At 29.9% G+C, this 12,560-nt stretch overlaps 1 protein-coding gene across 1 annotated transcript; it reads left to right on the top strand.

Moving 5' to 3' along the window:
• Nucleotides 1-9,342: 9,342 nt before the first annotated feature.
• On the top strand, nucleotides 9,343-10,354 carry LOC133690218 (transcription repressor OFP8-like). Its single transcript, XM_062110444.1, has one exon. It carries the CDS (start codon nucleotides 9,404-9,406, stop codon nucleotides 10,259-10,261), a length of 858 nt encoding a protein of 285 aa, XP_061966428.1. The 5' UTR covers nucleotides 9,343-9,403; the 3' UTR covers nucleotides 10,262-10,354.
• The last annotated feature ends 2,206 nt before the right edge of the window (nucleotides 10,355-12,560 follow it).

Here is a 12,560-nt window from a genome sequence, read left to right as displayed (position 1 = left end):
CACGCGACCAACACTGAAAGATATGGCTTAAAGTTACGTTAGAGGGAGTCATATATGTTAGAATTGCCACTGGCGTTCTTTCTTTTGAAAATAAATGAAATTGCATGGAAAATGACCTGAGAGAGTTCGAATCGAGTTTCAAAAAGCAGTAAAAATTGAGTTTGGGTAGGAATTAATTGTAGATAATAATTAAAAAGGGATGAAATCTTACATAACTTTGTTCTGAATGGTGTTCTTGAATGAATTGTTGAATGTCTTAAATGAATTTGTGGTGGCCAAATCTTCTTGACTTACCTTGTGACTTAAGTTATTTACATACCCCGGTTATATGAACTTGTTTCATGGAGAGTGAAGAGAAATGAGTGCCGCTGGTGGAAGGTCAATGTTCGTGATTGGTGCTAGTGGGTTGGTGCATCATTGCTGAAGATGTGGGTGGTCAGTTGGTGCCTTTAAGGTGACATGTAGCAGGAAATGACTGTCTGTATGGAAAATTTAGGTGTTCCAAGAGCATCATTACTGAGTGGTTTGAAGGTGTGTACCAATTAATGATGTGTTGCTCTAAATCTGATTTTTTAAAACTAAAAATACATTGAGATGTGTGCTCAGGGCATGGATATTAGACCACGCGGTATGAGTCATTTATGCACCAAATAGCTAACTATTGGGGCTAGGCTTTGAAGGACAGGAAATCTAGCTCAACGGCTAGGATTATTTTTATTTTTATTATTGCTAATTTTTGTTAACTATCTATCACCATCCATTACCAATTGCCCAAACGTCTCACTGGGACATGCAGTACAGATCTTTTTGTTAACAATATTATTTCTGTGACCTAAGAGGGAAGTTACCAAGGTTAAAGGACTTGGAAAGATAATTATGGTGAATTAACAATTTTGACACATGTTATCAGCCAAATGTAAAAAGACAAGCACACATAAAGAGGGACATGCACAAGCCCGAATTAATCAGAGGTCAATTAACTTTGTCAAACACTAAAGTCCAATCGAAATTTTCAGAGCCTTTCTAGTCATAACCACAGCAAGAGTAGGCTCAAGAAATCTAAGTCAATGCAGTAGTTTCCTGTTGTCACAGAGCTGATTTCGTACTTTGAAAAGCTGAATCCAACTTGCCCAAAACTGTCTGTTAGCTTTTGGTGCCTTTGATGTGTTTTTGTGCTGTTGGAAACTTCTCAGGCTTTGAGATGCTCTTGGCAAACAAAGAGGATTTAAGGGCTTTATAAGCCGTTAACACAGACGGGAGTCCTCTCTTTAGATTCATTTTCTAGATGCAGCCAAAGACTCAGAGCACTTCATTTGTCTTTTACGCAGTGAAAAAAGTTCAGGCCAGCCAATAGCATGTTGACAAATCAATACAATTTAACTTAGATTTAAACATAAAGAATGTGTACCATACCATCTTCCAGCAAGAAACATGGAAAAGGTGACAATGCTACCTTTGTCATCCCTGCACCCTGAATCTCACATTTCAAAACTCTCTCTCTTTCTTCCCACCCACAATTTCCCCTCTCCTTTTATGCTTGAATTTTGAGACGAGGATTCTGGGTTCCTCTTGATGCCTTTTGTTTTCTTTTTGTAATTGCAAGATTTGCCAACTATATGATCTGATGGAATAAACGTGGAATCTGTCTGAATAATGAATGCATACAGAGCAGGTGATATAAAGTGTACAAAACAAATTATAAGCACTGCCTAGCAACCCCTCCCTTTCAATGCTTCACATGCACAACGTCCCTTTCAATTTTAACGTAAAAGAAATCACAGGGAAGTGAAGGACTGGCCAAAACCAGCTTGACAGATAAATTTATCTACAAATAGGAAAGAAAGGATCATTGTCCTAACTAAACCTTACATGTCAAAGCTATCAGTCCTTTTCTTTCTTTCTTTTTTAGATTATGAAATGGTGGAAGAAAACGAAAAGAAAGATAAAAAGCGCTCCTCCTCCATGGTAGCTGTAGGATATTATAAAACAGCAGGTCGATGCTTCACAGCTTCCACACAATTAATTGACATACTTCCCACGCTAAGCTGTAGATTAGACTAAAAGATTTTTAAACATAAGAAAAAATAAATTAAAGGATAAAAAAAACGGTGTGCAATTACAATCTGGTTTTTTAAATAAAATTCAAGATAATATTTTTATTTTTTAAAATATTAAAATAACGAAGTATTTTATCAACTTGGGTTAACTCATCAAACCCAATGAGTTCAATAATAATTTTTATTTAATTATATGATATAAAATTGAAGACCAATTCAAAATCAAAAAAAAAAATTAAAGGATAAAATTGAAAAAAAACTAATTAAAAAAAACTCAATATCAAAGAATAAAATTTAAAAAAAAACTATACAAGGTGCGCAGGCCTGGGTGGTCCAGTGCTTTAGGGTCTTAAGAAAAAAAGCTCAGGCATGCATGTTTGGTGATACGATCCAAAAATAGGTTGAGCAAAGAAATTTGCATTCTATTATAATTGTATCTATTTTCTAGTTTTACGCTATGAAGCATAACTCTCAATCTTATTGTTGGATCAGAGTAAGATTTTATCAAGAGTTTCCAGACATATTGTTTTATATTATGTCAAAATTTCAAGTCAATCAAAGTTTTGAAAAGCATCACGATACAAGTCAGAAGATGCATTATGAATTTTGTTATTTGTTGTCTTTTGACTTGTGAACTTTCTATTTGGAGATGATTCTTTTCTTAATAATGCAAAGATATTTAGCAGCTAATTTTGGTAATTTTTCAAATTCTATAAGAAGACTAAGGGGCAACTACTATTACAAAGATTTCCACTCATATTTAGGAGAGTTAAAGTCAGTTTTGTGTTGATTTTTTCTAATACATAGTTTTGTTAAAACATGCATAATTTTTAATCTGATTATTAAACTGAGCTGGAATTTAGCCAAAAACTTTTAAAGGTCTTGTTTTATATCCATTTAAAATCTCAAGTTAATCAGACATTAGGAACAAATTTTGATAAGGTTTAGAAACTACTACGCAAGATTTATATTAGTTTCCTAGTTGATTTAGCATTTCTTTTTCTCTTTTATTATTTTTCCAAACTTGTTTATGATTTTTTTATCTAATATCAATAGGGTTATTTAGCTTGTACTTATGTTTTGGTTTTTAAGCCATGATATTTTGAATAAACTTGTGCTTTGTGTGATGCAAAACTTTTTTTCTTTACTGGAACAAAAAACAATTGAACTTATCAAAGTATAGTTGACTTTGTGATGTTCTTTCTTATACTTTATTTTTTTGCGATTTGCTAATTGTTAAGTGGAGGTTCATCCTAATAGTGTTGGTGTCTTGATTCATGTAATCATTGTGTCACACACTCTTATATCAAATTTGATTTTTGACTTTTTGAGATTATATCAATATTACTTGTAGGTTTCTAGATCTTTATATCCATGAGATTCGCATCACTTGAGCCATTTTTTTTCCTTATAAGGGGCAGGTGGCATATTTAAAGAAAAATCATGTCAGCTTGGTGCTACCCAGGTTAGAATCCGGCCACCACTATAGTGGCTGAGAAAGTAAAAGGGGCAGGGTTTTTTTTGTTGAAAATCTATTTTTCAAACTACTTTCAACCAAAAATACCTAATAAACAACACAAAAACTCCATAAACCACCTATTAACCCCAAAACACCCTAAAATCACATAAAAAACTAGAATCAACTGAATCAAAAAATCAAAATGAAAGTTGATCTTTTTTTAAGCATGTTTATAGGAAAAACACATCACCATTGAAGTCCTCTTTTTTAATGGAACCATTCGACACTAAGCTTGGCCATTTTAGTTGTTGAAATCGTGACAATTAACTTATTGTTTTGTAGCGACTTTCTCTCTCTTTCATTGTTTTGTAGCGACTTTCTCTCTTCTTTTTTAAAATTAAAGAATTAAAAATAAAAGAAACTTTTAAACGAGTGAAAAATGTATTTATTTTTTAAATGAACAGTGAAACTCCTAGAAAGGAGAGAGAAAATAAATTAAAAATGAAAAGAAAAAATTAAGATTCTTTATTTTTTAAATGAAAAGTGAAACTCCTAGAAAAAACCTGTAGCACCTTGTTACGTTGCTCTAAACTCTTAATAAGGAGCAGGAAAAAAACAAACTGGATGGCCTATTAGTGAGTGTGTGTGTGTGTATGGTCATTATTGAATTCTTGGACCTCTTTTTTTTTCTAATTATGATGAGAAAATCCATCATTAATTTCAATATTTATATAATATTTTAATATTCAATAATTTAAGTACATTTATATTTATTTTATCATTTGTAAATCTTAATTCCTTAATATATGAAAAAATAAATTATAGCAACAATTAATTGAAGGATAGGAACAAAAGAAAATTTTAACATAATAAATGTAAAATTTATAAAAGTATTTCAAAGTTCATTTTTAAGTCATAAATAAATAATGTCTTCAAATGATATTCAACTTAACATTTGACACTCTAAATTATGATAGTAAACAAATCAATATTCACATCATCAATCCTATGCATCGCAGCGGGCCTTTTACTATATCTTTTTGGTCATATTTTTTTTATAGATTGCATACATACACTCAAGATTGATAAAAAGTATCAAAGATATCTTTATCGTTAAAATTATTATCACATAAATATCTAGTTTGAACTTTGAAAGATTTTTTTTTTTGGTGTTGCCACATGTCTTTTTTGTTTTCTTTTTTTGTGTTGATAGTTTAGTAATTTCTAGATAAGTAGTCCACGTTATGCCGCATGTCGAGTCAATTTTTTCAAAAAATATCTCAAGGTGATGATGATCTGAGTCAACTCGAATAAATTTACTGACATATGACCAAGGATATAATATCAAAATAACCTACAAAAAGAAAAGAGGAAAAAACATTGCAAAGTTCAAGGGCCAATAACCTAATATCAAATGCTTAAAAAAAATCAATTTTTAAAAAATAGTTTCAAAGAAAAAAACCTAACTCGACCCGAGTTAATTTGATTAAATAACCACCCGCTATATGAGATTAGCAAAAAAGATCAAAGTTAAATTAAAAAAAACATTGAAAAAAACTCAAGTTAACCTAAGTTAACTTGACTAATTCACACTGGAGATAACCTCACAAAAAAAAAAGGAAAAATATGACAAAGATTAAGAGCCAATAATTTAATATCAAATGATGAAATTAAACAAAAAATTATTTTTGTAAAAATAAGGTTGAGGATACAAAACTTAGTCAACCCAGGTTAACTCAACTAACCTGCCACCAGTAATATGAGATTGAGAAAAAAAATAGACTTTTAAAAAAAGAACATAGCAAAGAAGACCGAAGTTAAATAAAAAAAATTATTGAACAAAAAATACCAAGCTAGCCCGAATCAACTTGATTAACCCATACCAGGGATAACCACATAGAAAGAAAAGTAAGAAAATCACAAAAGCTCAATGATCAATAATTAATACCAAAAGGATGAAATTGAAAAAAAAATTAAAAAAACCATCGAGGAAAAACTCTGAGTCAACCCGAGTTAACTCGACTAACCTATTATTTGGGACATGAGATCGAGATAACCTAATAAAAAAAAATATAACAAATAATGAAGTTCTAAGCCTAATAACTAAAATGTCAAATGACGAACTTGAGAAAAAAATCAATTTTTAATAAAAGGACAAAAACAAACAAACGTAATTGAATTTGAGTTATGAGACCAAGATTACCCCATAGAAAGGTAGATATAAAAAAATAATAAAATATAACTTCCAATCATAAAATAATTTAAAATCCAAACAATGCGGACCAAATCTGGTATAAAAACTAAATGAAAGAAAATAATTAGGGACTAAATTGAAAAACAAAATAAATTAACAAAAGGATAAAAAATAATAATTAAAAAAATAAGGACCAAAATAGAATTAAAAACTAAATAAAATAAGAAAATAACAATAAAAATAATGATGATCAAAATTGAATAAAAAAATAAATGCAATAAAATGACTAGTGAAGAAATAAAAAAAATCAAGGAAAGGATAAAACACCAAAAAAGAGCAATCAAAAGAACGACAACCAAATTGGATACAAAAATCAAATTAAATAAAATTCTCAAGGAAGAAATTAAAAAAAATCTAAAATATAGAAGCATAAAAAACAAAACAAATAATAATTAAAAGAATGAGTACTAAAATTAATATGCATACAAACTAAAGGACACAATTGTATTTTGGAGGGGTTGGTGTGAATTTCAAGGCCATGAGAGAGGATAAAAAGCATGTTCGAGGCCAATCATGCCTTCGCATCAAGCACGCACCATATTATTGAAAAAAAGAACGATGTATCACTCCTAACACTGCCCTAGATGATGGAATTTGATAACTAGATGACCCTGCATTTGCTGACGTTTGCAAGCGCGCGCGCGCGCGCGCGCACACACACACACACACACAAATCCTTGAATGAAGCCTCTTTTCTTTAACTTGAAGGGCAATCTTGTAACTTTAATATATAAACAAAAGGAAAAGACAAAGAATCCCCTTTGTGAAATTCTTTGGTTTTTTCCTTTCAAGGGTATTGAATTAATTATAGTGTGCAAATAATTTTAAAAAGACAAAAAACCCTTAATAGAAAAACATTGATTTTATTTTTCCTTTTAAGAATAATAAAATAATTTAACTGAACTAAATAAAATATACTATTCCATTTGTTCCCAAGCAATCTTTGTAATGCTCAAATAGTTCCCATGAAAACATGATTTTACCTTCAACTACATGCTTTGTAAGTTTTGATGAGAAAGACAAATTAATTATTATACTTTTCTAATAAATAGTATAATATATTTAACATCACAGTAAAACACTGATAACTTTTAGTTTTTTTTAAAATATCTAGTTATTCTATTATATTCCAACTCCAACACTTTTAATTGTCATAGTGTTTTTTTTTAAAAAAAAAATCTCATGTGCGATAAATATTATCCTCATTTATCAAAAAATAAAATAAATAAATAAATAAACAAATGTTCTCCTCTTATATTTTATTTTAGTACTTATTATCACATATCTTTTAGAGTTTTGAATGATTTATATTTTTTTAGAGCTTTTAGTACTGATATATCTTAATTAATTTTGGTGTTAATAAATAGGATTATTATTTTTTAATAATTCAATATTTTTTTAATTCCAAAAATATTTAAAATTTGGATTTTATAAGAATTTTTTATTTTTTTGTGTTATCTCAAAAAAAAATCATTAGGTTTTAACGCAAATTCTTGTATAAAATACAAACACACTACAATTTACATAAAACACTTTTAAAGGCTCTAAGGTATTTTACCTTTTATAGACTCGGCTATGCATTTTCTGAGTTCATATTTAGAATTTCTTTCAGTCTATGTTTTTTTTCATATTTAGTATATATAAAATAATATTATATTTCGGTTGAGCTAATTTAGATTTAGTCCATGGTTGGAATAGGGTGTCTAATTTTGATTGAGACACAGGTTAATTTAAAGATATTTATAACCATCGAATTAAAAAATATAAAAATTAAATAAACAATGTCTTTTGTTTTTTTTTTAAAAAAAAAAACATGAACCGACAAATTGAAAGAACAGTTGGCTATGCATTCGTGATTCATTATCATCTTGCCTAATTCTCCGCTATTTGAATTTCAAATACCAAAAGATTCCTGCGAAAGTGCTCTTTGTTTTTTTTTTGTCCTCTCTCTCTCTCTCTCTCTCTCTATATATATATATATATATATATATATATATAATGGCAATGGGTTGGTTGGGATTTTTTTCAGAGGAACATCCATGAGTAAGTTTGTGTTTTTGTTATTTTTAAAAATATTTTTTATTTAAAAATATATTAAAATAATATATATATATATATATTAAAATTTATTATTGATATCAACATATAAAAAGATTTAAAAACATAAAAAAAATAAAAAAAGTTTTAATTTTTTTAAAATGTTTTTAAAAGGCAAAATCATGATCTAATCAGGTTGTTCATGACCTCTGCTTTATTAGTAAATGTTTGTTTAATTTTAATGATAAATAATTTTCGTTTATTATTAAAAAAATTAGTCAATAAATACTTTTCAGTCAAAGAAAAATTTGACTTGATTGTAAGAAAAATATATTTTTTTAATTTTCAACTGAAAATGCTTTCTAGAAGTTTTAAAAAATAAATAAAAATATTTAATTATTTGTTAATTATATCAAAATTAGTCCTTAATCTTTTGATTGCTATATATTTTGTTTCAAATTTGTTTTTTTTAATTTTATCATTAGAATTTGATTTAGTTTGATTTTCATACCAAGTTTGATTCTTTTTTTTATTGTTATTTATTTTTCTCTTATCATTTTCTTAATTTGTATTATTTATCTATCAAGTTTGATATCTATTTTTGTAATTGTTATTTATTTTATTTTAAATAATTTATAAAATCAAATTATTTTTTTCAATTTCATTCTCTTTTAATTTGTCTATCTATTAAATTTGGTCTCAATTCTTTTGATTACTACTTGTTTTATTTGAAATAATTTATAAAATTAGAATTTATTTTTCAATTTTATCATTCTTTAATTTTTTTTATATATTAAATTTGATCTATTTTCTTTTAATAAATTTGAGAAAAAAATTAAAAAATTATTTTACAGCTTATTTTTTATGACATAGCTAAATATTAAATAATATTTTCTAATATATTTTTCATAACACTATCAAATAAAAATTTAACATACTTTTAAGAAATTTATCTATAAAAATTATTTTTCGGCAAATAAACAATGCCTAAGTGTTTATAGGAGGTTTTTTTTTCAAATAGTGGATTTAATAATTATAAAGATTCACTTATTATCTTAATTTCATAAGAAAATATTATTATTAAAAAAATCAATTCTCCTAAATATATTATGATGTGAAAGATAAATTCTTGAAATTAATGGACAAGGAAAAAATTAGAATTCAATCATAAAAATACTTTTTTATGGAGAGTTAAAAAAAAAAAGTGCACCTAGAATGGCTTTTAAAACGTTCCAAAGGAAGTCCAATTCAAAATAAAGTGTTGATGGAGTAATTTATATATAATATAATAATTTATTAATCATGTATGATGAATAAAAAATGTAATAATTAAATAATGATTGATTTGAGGTCGTCTCCTCTATCAATTTTTTTCCATGTCCAAGAAAGAAACTACGAAAAGTATGATTATTCATTTATGAGTACGCTAAAACCCTTAATTATTTTTGTCCTAAATAATAATATAATAATAAACTTTCATTTTCGGTTTCTCATATATTTATATCTCAACCATCCTTGTACCACCACTCCCTTCATAAACCTATATCCCTCTCCCTCTCTCTGCTTCTTCTTCGGCAATATTTCTCTCTTTCTCTAATGGAAAACCGATTCAGGTTGCGAATCTCTCGCATGTTTCGTGGCTCATGTCGGACCCGAAACTCATCGGACGTGGTTGAAAAAGCTGTGTTTGTGCCTCAAAACCATAAAAACTTCCACTTGATCGACCATTTACCTCCCAAGGCTCGACCTTTCCCTTCTATTTGCATACGCAAAGGCCCTGAAGCAACAAACCAAGCAATCAATCCCTCTATCATCTCCAGGAAAAACCTATCACACCGTTACCCTCCTGCTTCCCCTATTTTTCCAATGAATCCATTCTATAAAGAATTGGGTTTCCAAGAGAAAACGAAGGGACGTTGTAGCTCAATTAGAAACAAGAGTAAAAAGAAGAAGAAGAACATCACTAACAAAAAAGACCAGATGAGTTTGTTGAGCTCATCTTCACAAGACAGTGCATGTTTTGGAGGTCGCTATTACTGGTTCAGCAGCGAAGATGAAAACAAGAGAGAGGATGATGAGTCGGACACTCTTTTCTCTTCAAGAAGTCTTTCTTCAGATTCATCCGGATCTCTCAGGCACCCTTCTTCTCGCCGCAGAAAGTACACTTCTCGGAGGAGAAGGGCAAAAGTGAAGAGTTCTCAAGTGGGTGTTTTGCCATTAGATGGAAAAGTGAAGGACAGCTTTGCAGTGGTGAAGAGTTCTAGTGATCCTTATAACGATTTTAGAAAATCAATGGTTGAGATGATTGTTGAGAAGCAGATATTTGCAGCTAAGGATCTCGAACAGCTGTTGCAGTGTTTCTTGTCTTTGAACTCTTATCATCATCACGGGATCATTGTTGAGGTTTTTATGGAGATTTGGGAGGCTTTGTTCTCTAATTGGACTGCTGGTTGATTTTCTTCTATCTTTGTTTTAAAACATGTAGTTTAGAGTTCTAACTCTGATAAACTGTGTTAAATTAATAGATTAGTTTTCCATTTATTCCCATATGTTGTCTATATATTGTCATTTCTCTCTTTCTTTCTCTGTTATTTTCTCGATGATCATGCCTGCTCCACTCACTTTTCTTGACGGCTTCTTTCTTTCTTTGTTTTTTTACTGTAAAACTTCACATCCACTAATTAGGTGTCATTTTCTTAATAAAAAAAAGTTCACGGGGACATATAAAAGGTGACAAACCAAGTCTTTGATATGGTTTCCTTAACTTTCAGAGAGGTGCGCTTTAGACTTGAAAGATGGGGATAGCAACTTTTCTGATACGAACGCAAATGGAGTTAAAATAATTCAAAAGTTGTCTCGGACTTTCGGATTTCTTTTCCAATTAATTAATACACCAAAAAGAATAGAAAGAAAATAGAGAAGCCTATATACTATAGTTTCACCAGCAGAAGAAAAGAGAGTGAGCTAGAGAGCTGTTTTATTATGGAGAAAATATGCTCCATTAGCTTTTCTAAGCAACAATTTCTTGAACATCAAGCTCTTTTCATCAATTAATTATTCGGTTCCGCATCCTATATAAGCTTATTTTTTTGTTGATTGTTTTTGGTCAATGCATATTAACTATCAGAAATTCTGGGAACAATTTCCTGTTAATTTCGGATCGATCAGTTTGAATTATATCCTAAACAACTAGCAATAACATTACAGCAAAACAAATGAGGTTGAGGATTGGATTCTTTCTTGCCTCCGTTGTTGAATCCACCTGACCAACAAAAAAAGAAGAAAAAACAACAGTTAGGACGTAGGAGAACTACAATGGTGAGTTCGAAAAAGAAGAAGATTTATTTACAAGAACTGCCACGTGATATATACGAGACCAAATGCCTCACTCTCTTTTAAGAAGAAAATAAATTCTACCCTACAAGTACTCTAATCATTTACAGGACTACAAAAACTGGATGATTCCATCTAAATCTTTTTTCTATTAAATTAAAAAAAAAAGAGAGAGAGAGAGACAGAAATAAAGAATAAGGTCATATTATATGTCATTGAAATGATGAAGCAATAGGCCGTTGGCATGATGCCCGCGGACAAAGAACCAAGTTTTAAATTTTTTGGTAATAAAAGGGACAATATTTGGTAGCTAAACACATAAAAAGAGACAAGTGTTAGGTACATCTATTTCTTGTTGTATTATTAAACGAATCAAATTAATTAATGGGATTCATTTGTTTCCATTATTACATGGTAACACAGGCAAGACAAAGCAAACACAGCCCCCCACCACCCTAACATCGAACAGAACAGAGTTTTAGCTCTTGCGTGGTGTCTGTCCAAAACCTGAAACCTTGTTTTTCAAAAAACCGGAGAAGTTGTTCTGATGGGGGCTAGCAGTGCTGTGGCATTCCTAAAAAGACTGAAAACTGATATGTCGGATGCGTATAATTTTCTGTGAGCACTCGTACGTTCATTTCAAACAACGGTTGTCCATAGCTTAAGAAATAAAATACGAGAGAGGCCATAATGGACGGAGAAAAATAGGGCATACACCAGAGAGAATGGGAGCCAAAACCATGCAAGAAGTGGGGTGCAGTGATGTAGCTTTTAGTGGATTTGATAACAATGTCACGTCAGAGTTGATTCTTAGCTCGGTACACTCTGTTCTAATGGTAAATGAGTTCGAAAGCCTTTTGTAACCATGGCAGTGGCTATGTTTTTTTTTTTTTTTTTTTTTTGTTGTGATTCATAGAACCACAGACTAGCCTATATAGGTGAGCAGATATACAATCGACGTTGACAATCCAATTGTGGTCTTGGGTTTTCTTGGCCCTATTTCCTAGAGCCGACTCTACAGGATGTCGACATATGCAAAGCCTCTAATGAGCTGAAGTTAGATATGCTAATCTAGTTTGAAGCCTCACATGAATGAAGAAACTAATTTGTCTTATGGCATGGCGCGGACAATTTATCTAGTTATATAACTAGGTGTGAACTTAGCCTTTGCCCACAAGATATATTCTTATAAGGCATATAGAATTATTGACAACAGTCTTTCAATCACTTTTTTCCAATTGCAAAAAAGAAGAAAAATAGATAATAAAAGGTATTGACCGAAAATGCATGGCTTGGCTTGGCTTGTATTTGTAGAGGTTGTTTGTTTTTGCCGTTGAAATCGTGTTTTATAATTTTTTAAATTTTGTTTTTGCTTGAAATTATTTTTTTATATGTTTTTGCATTATTTTGATGTGATTAT

This window comes from Populus nigra, chromosome 3 (genome assembly GCF_951802175.1).
Source record: "Populus nigra chromosome 3, ddPopNigr1.1, whole genome shotgun sequence".
Classification (NCBI taxonomy): domain Eukaryota; kingdom Viridiplantae; phylum Streptophyta; class Magnoliopsida; order Malpighiales; family Salicaceae; genus Populus; species Populus nigra.
This window is presented reverse-complemented; position numbering and strand designations above follow the sequence as displayed.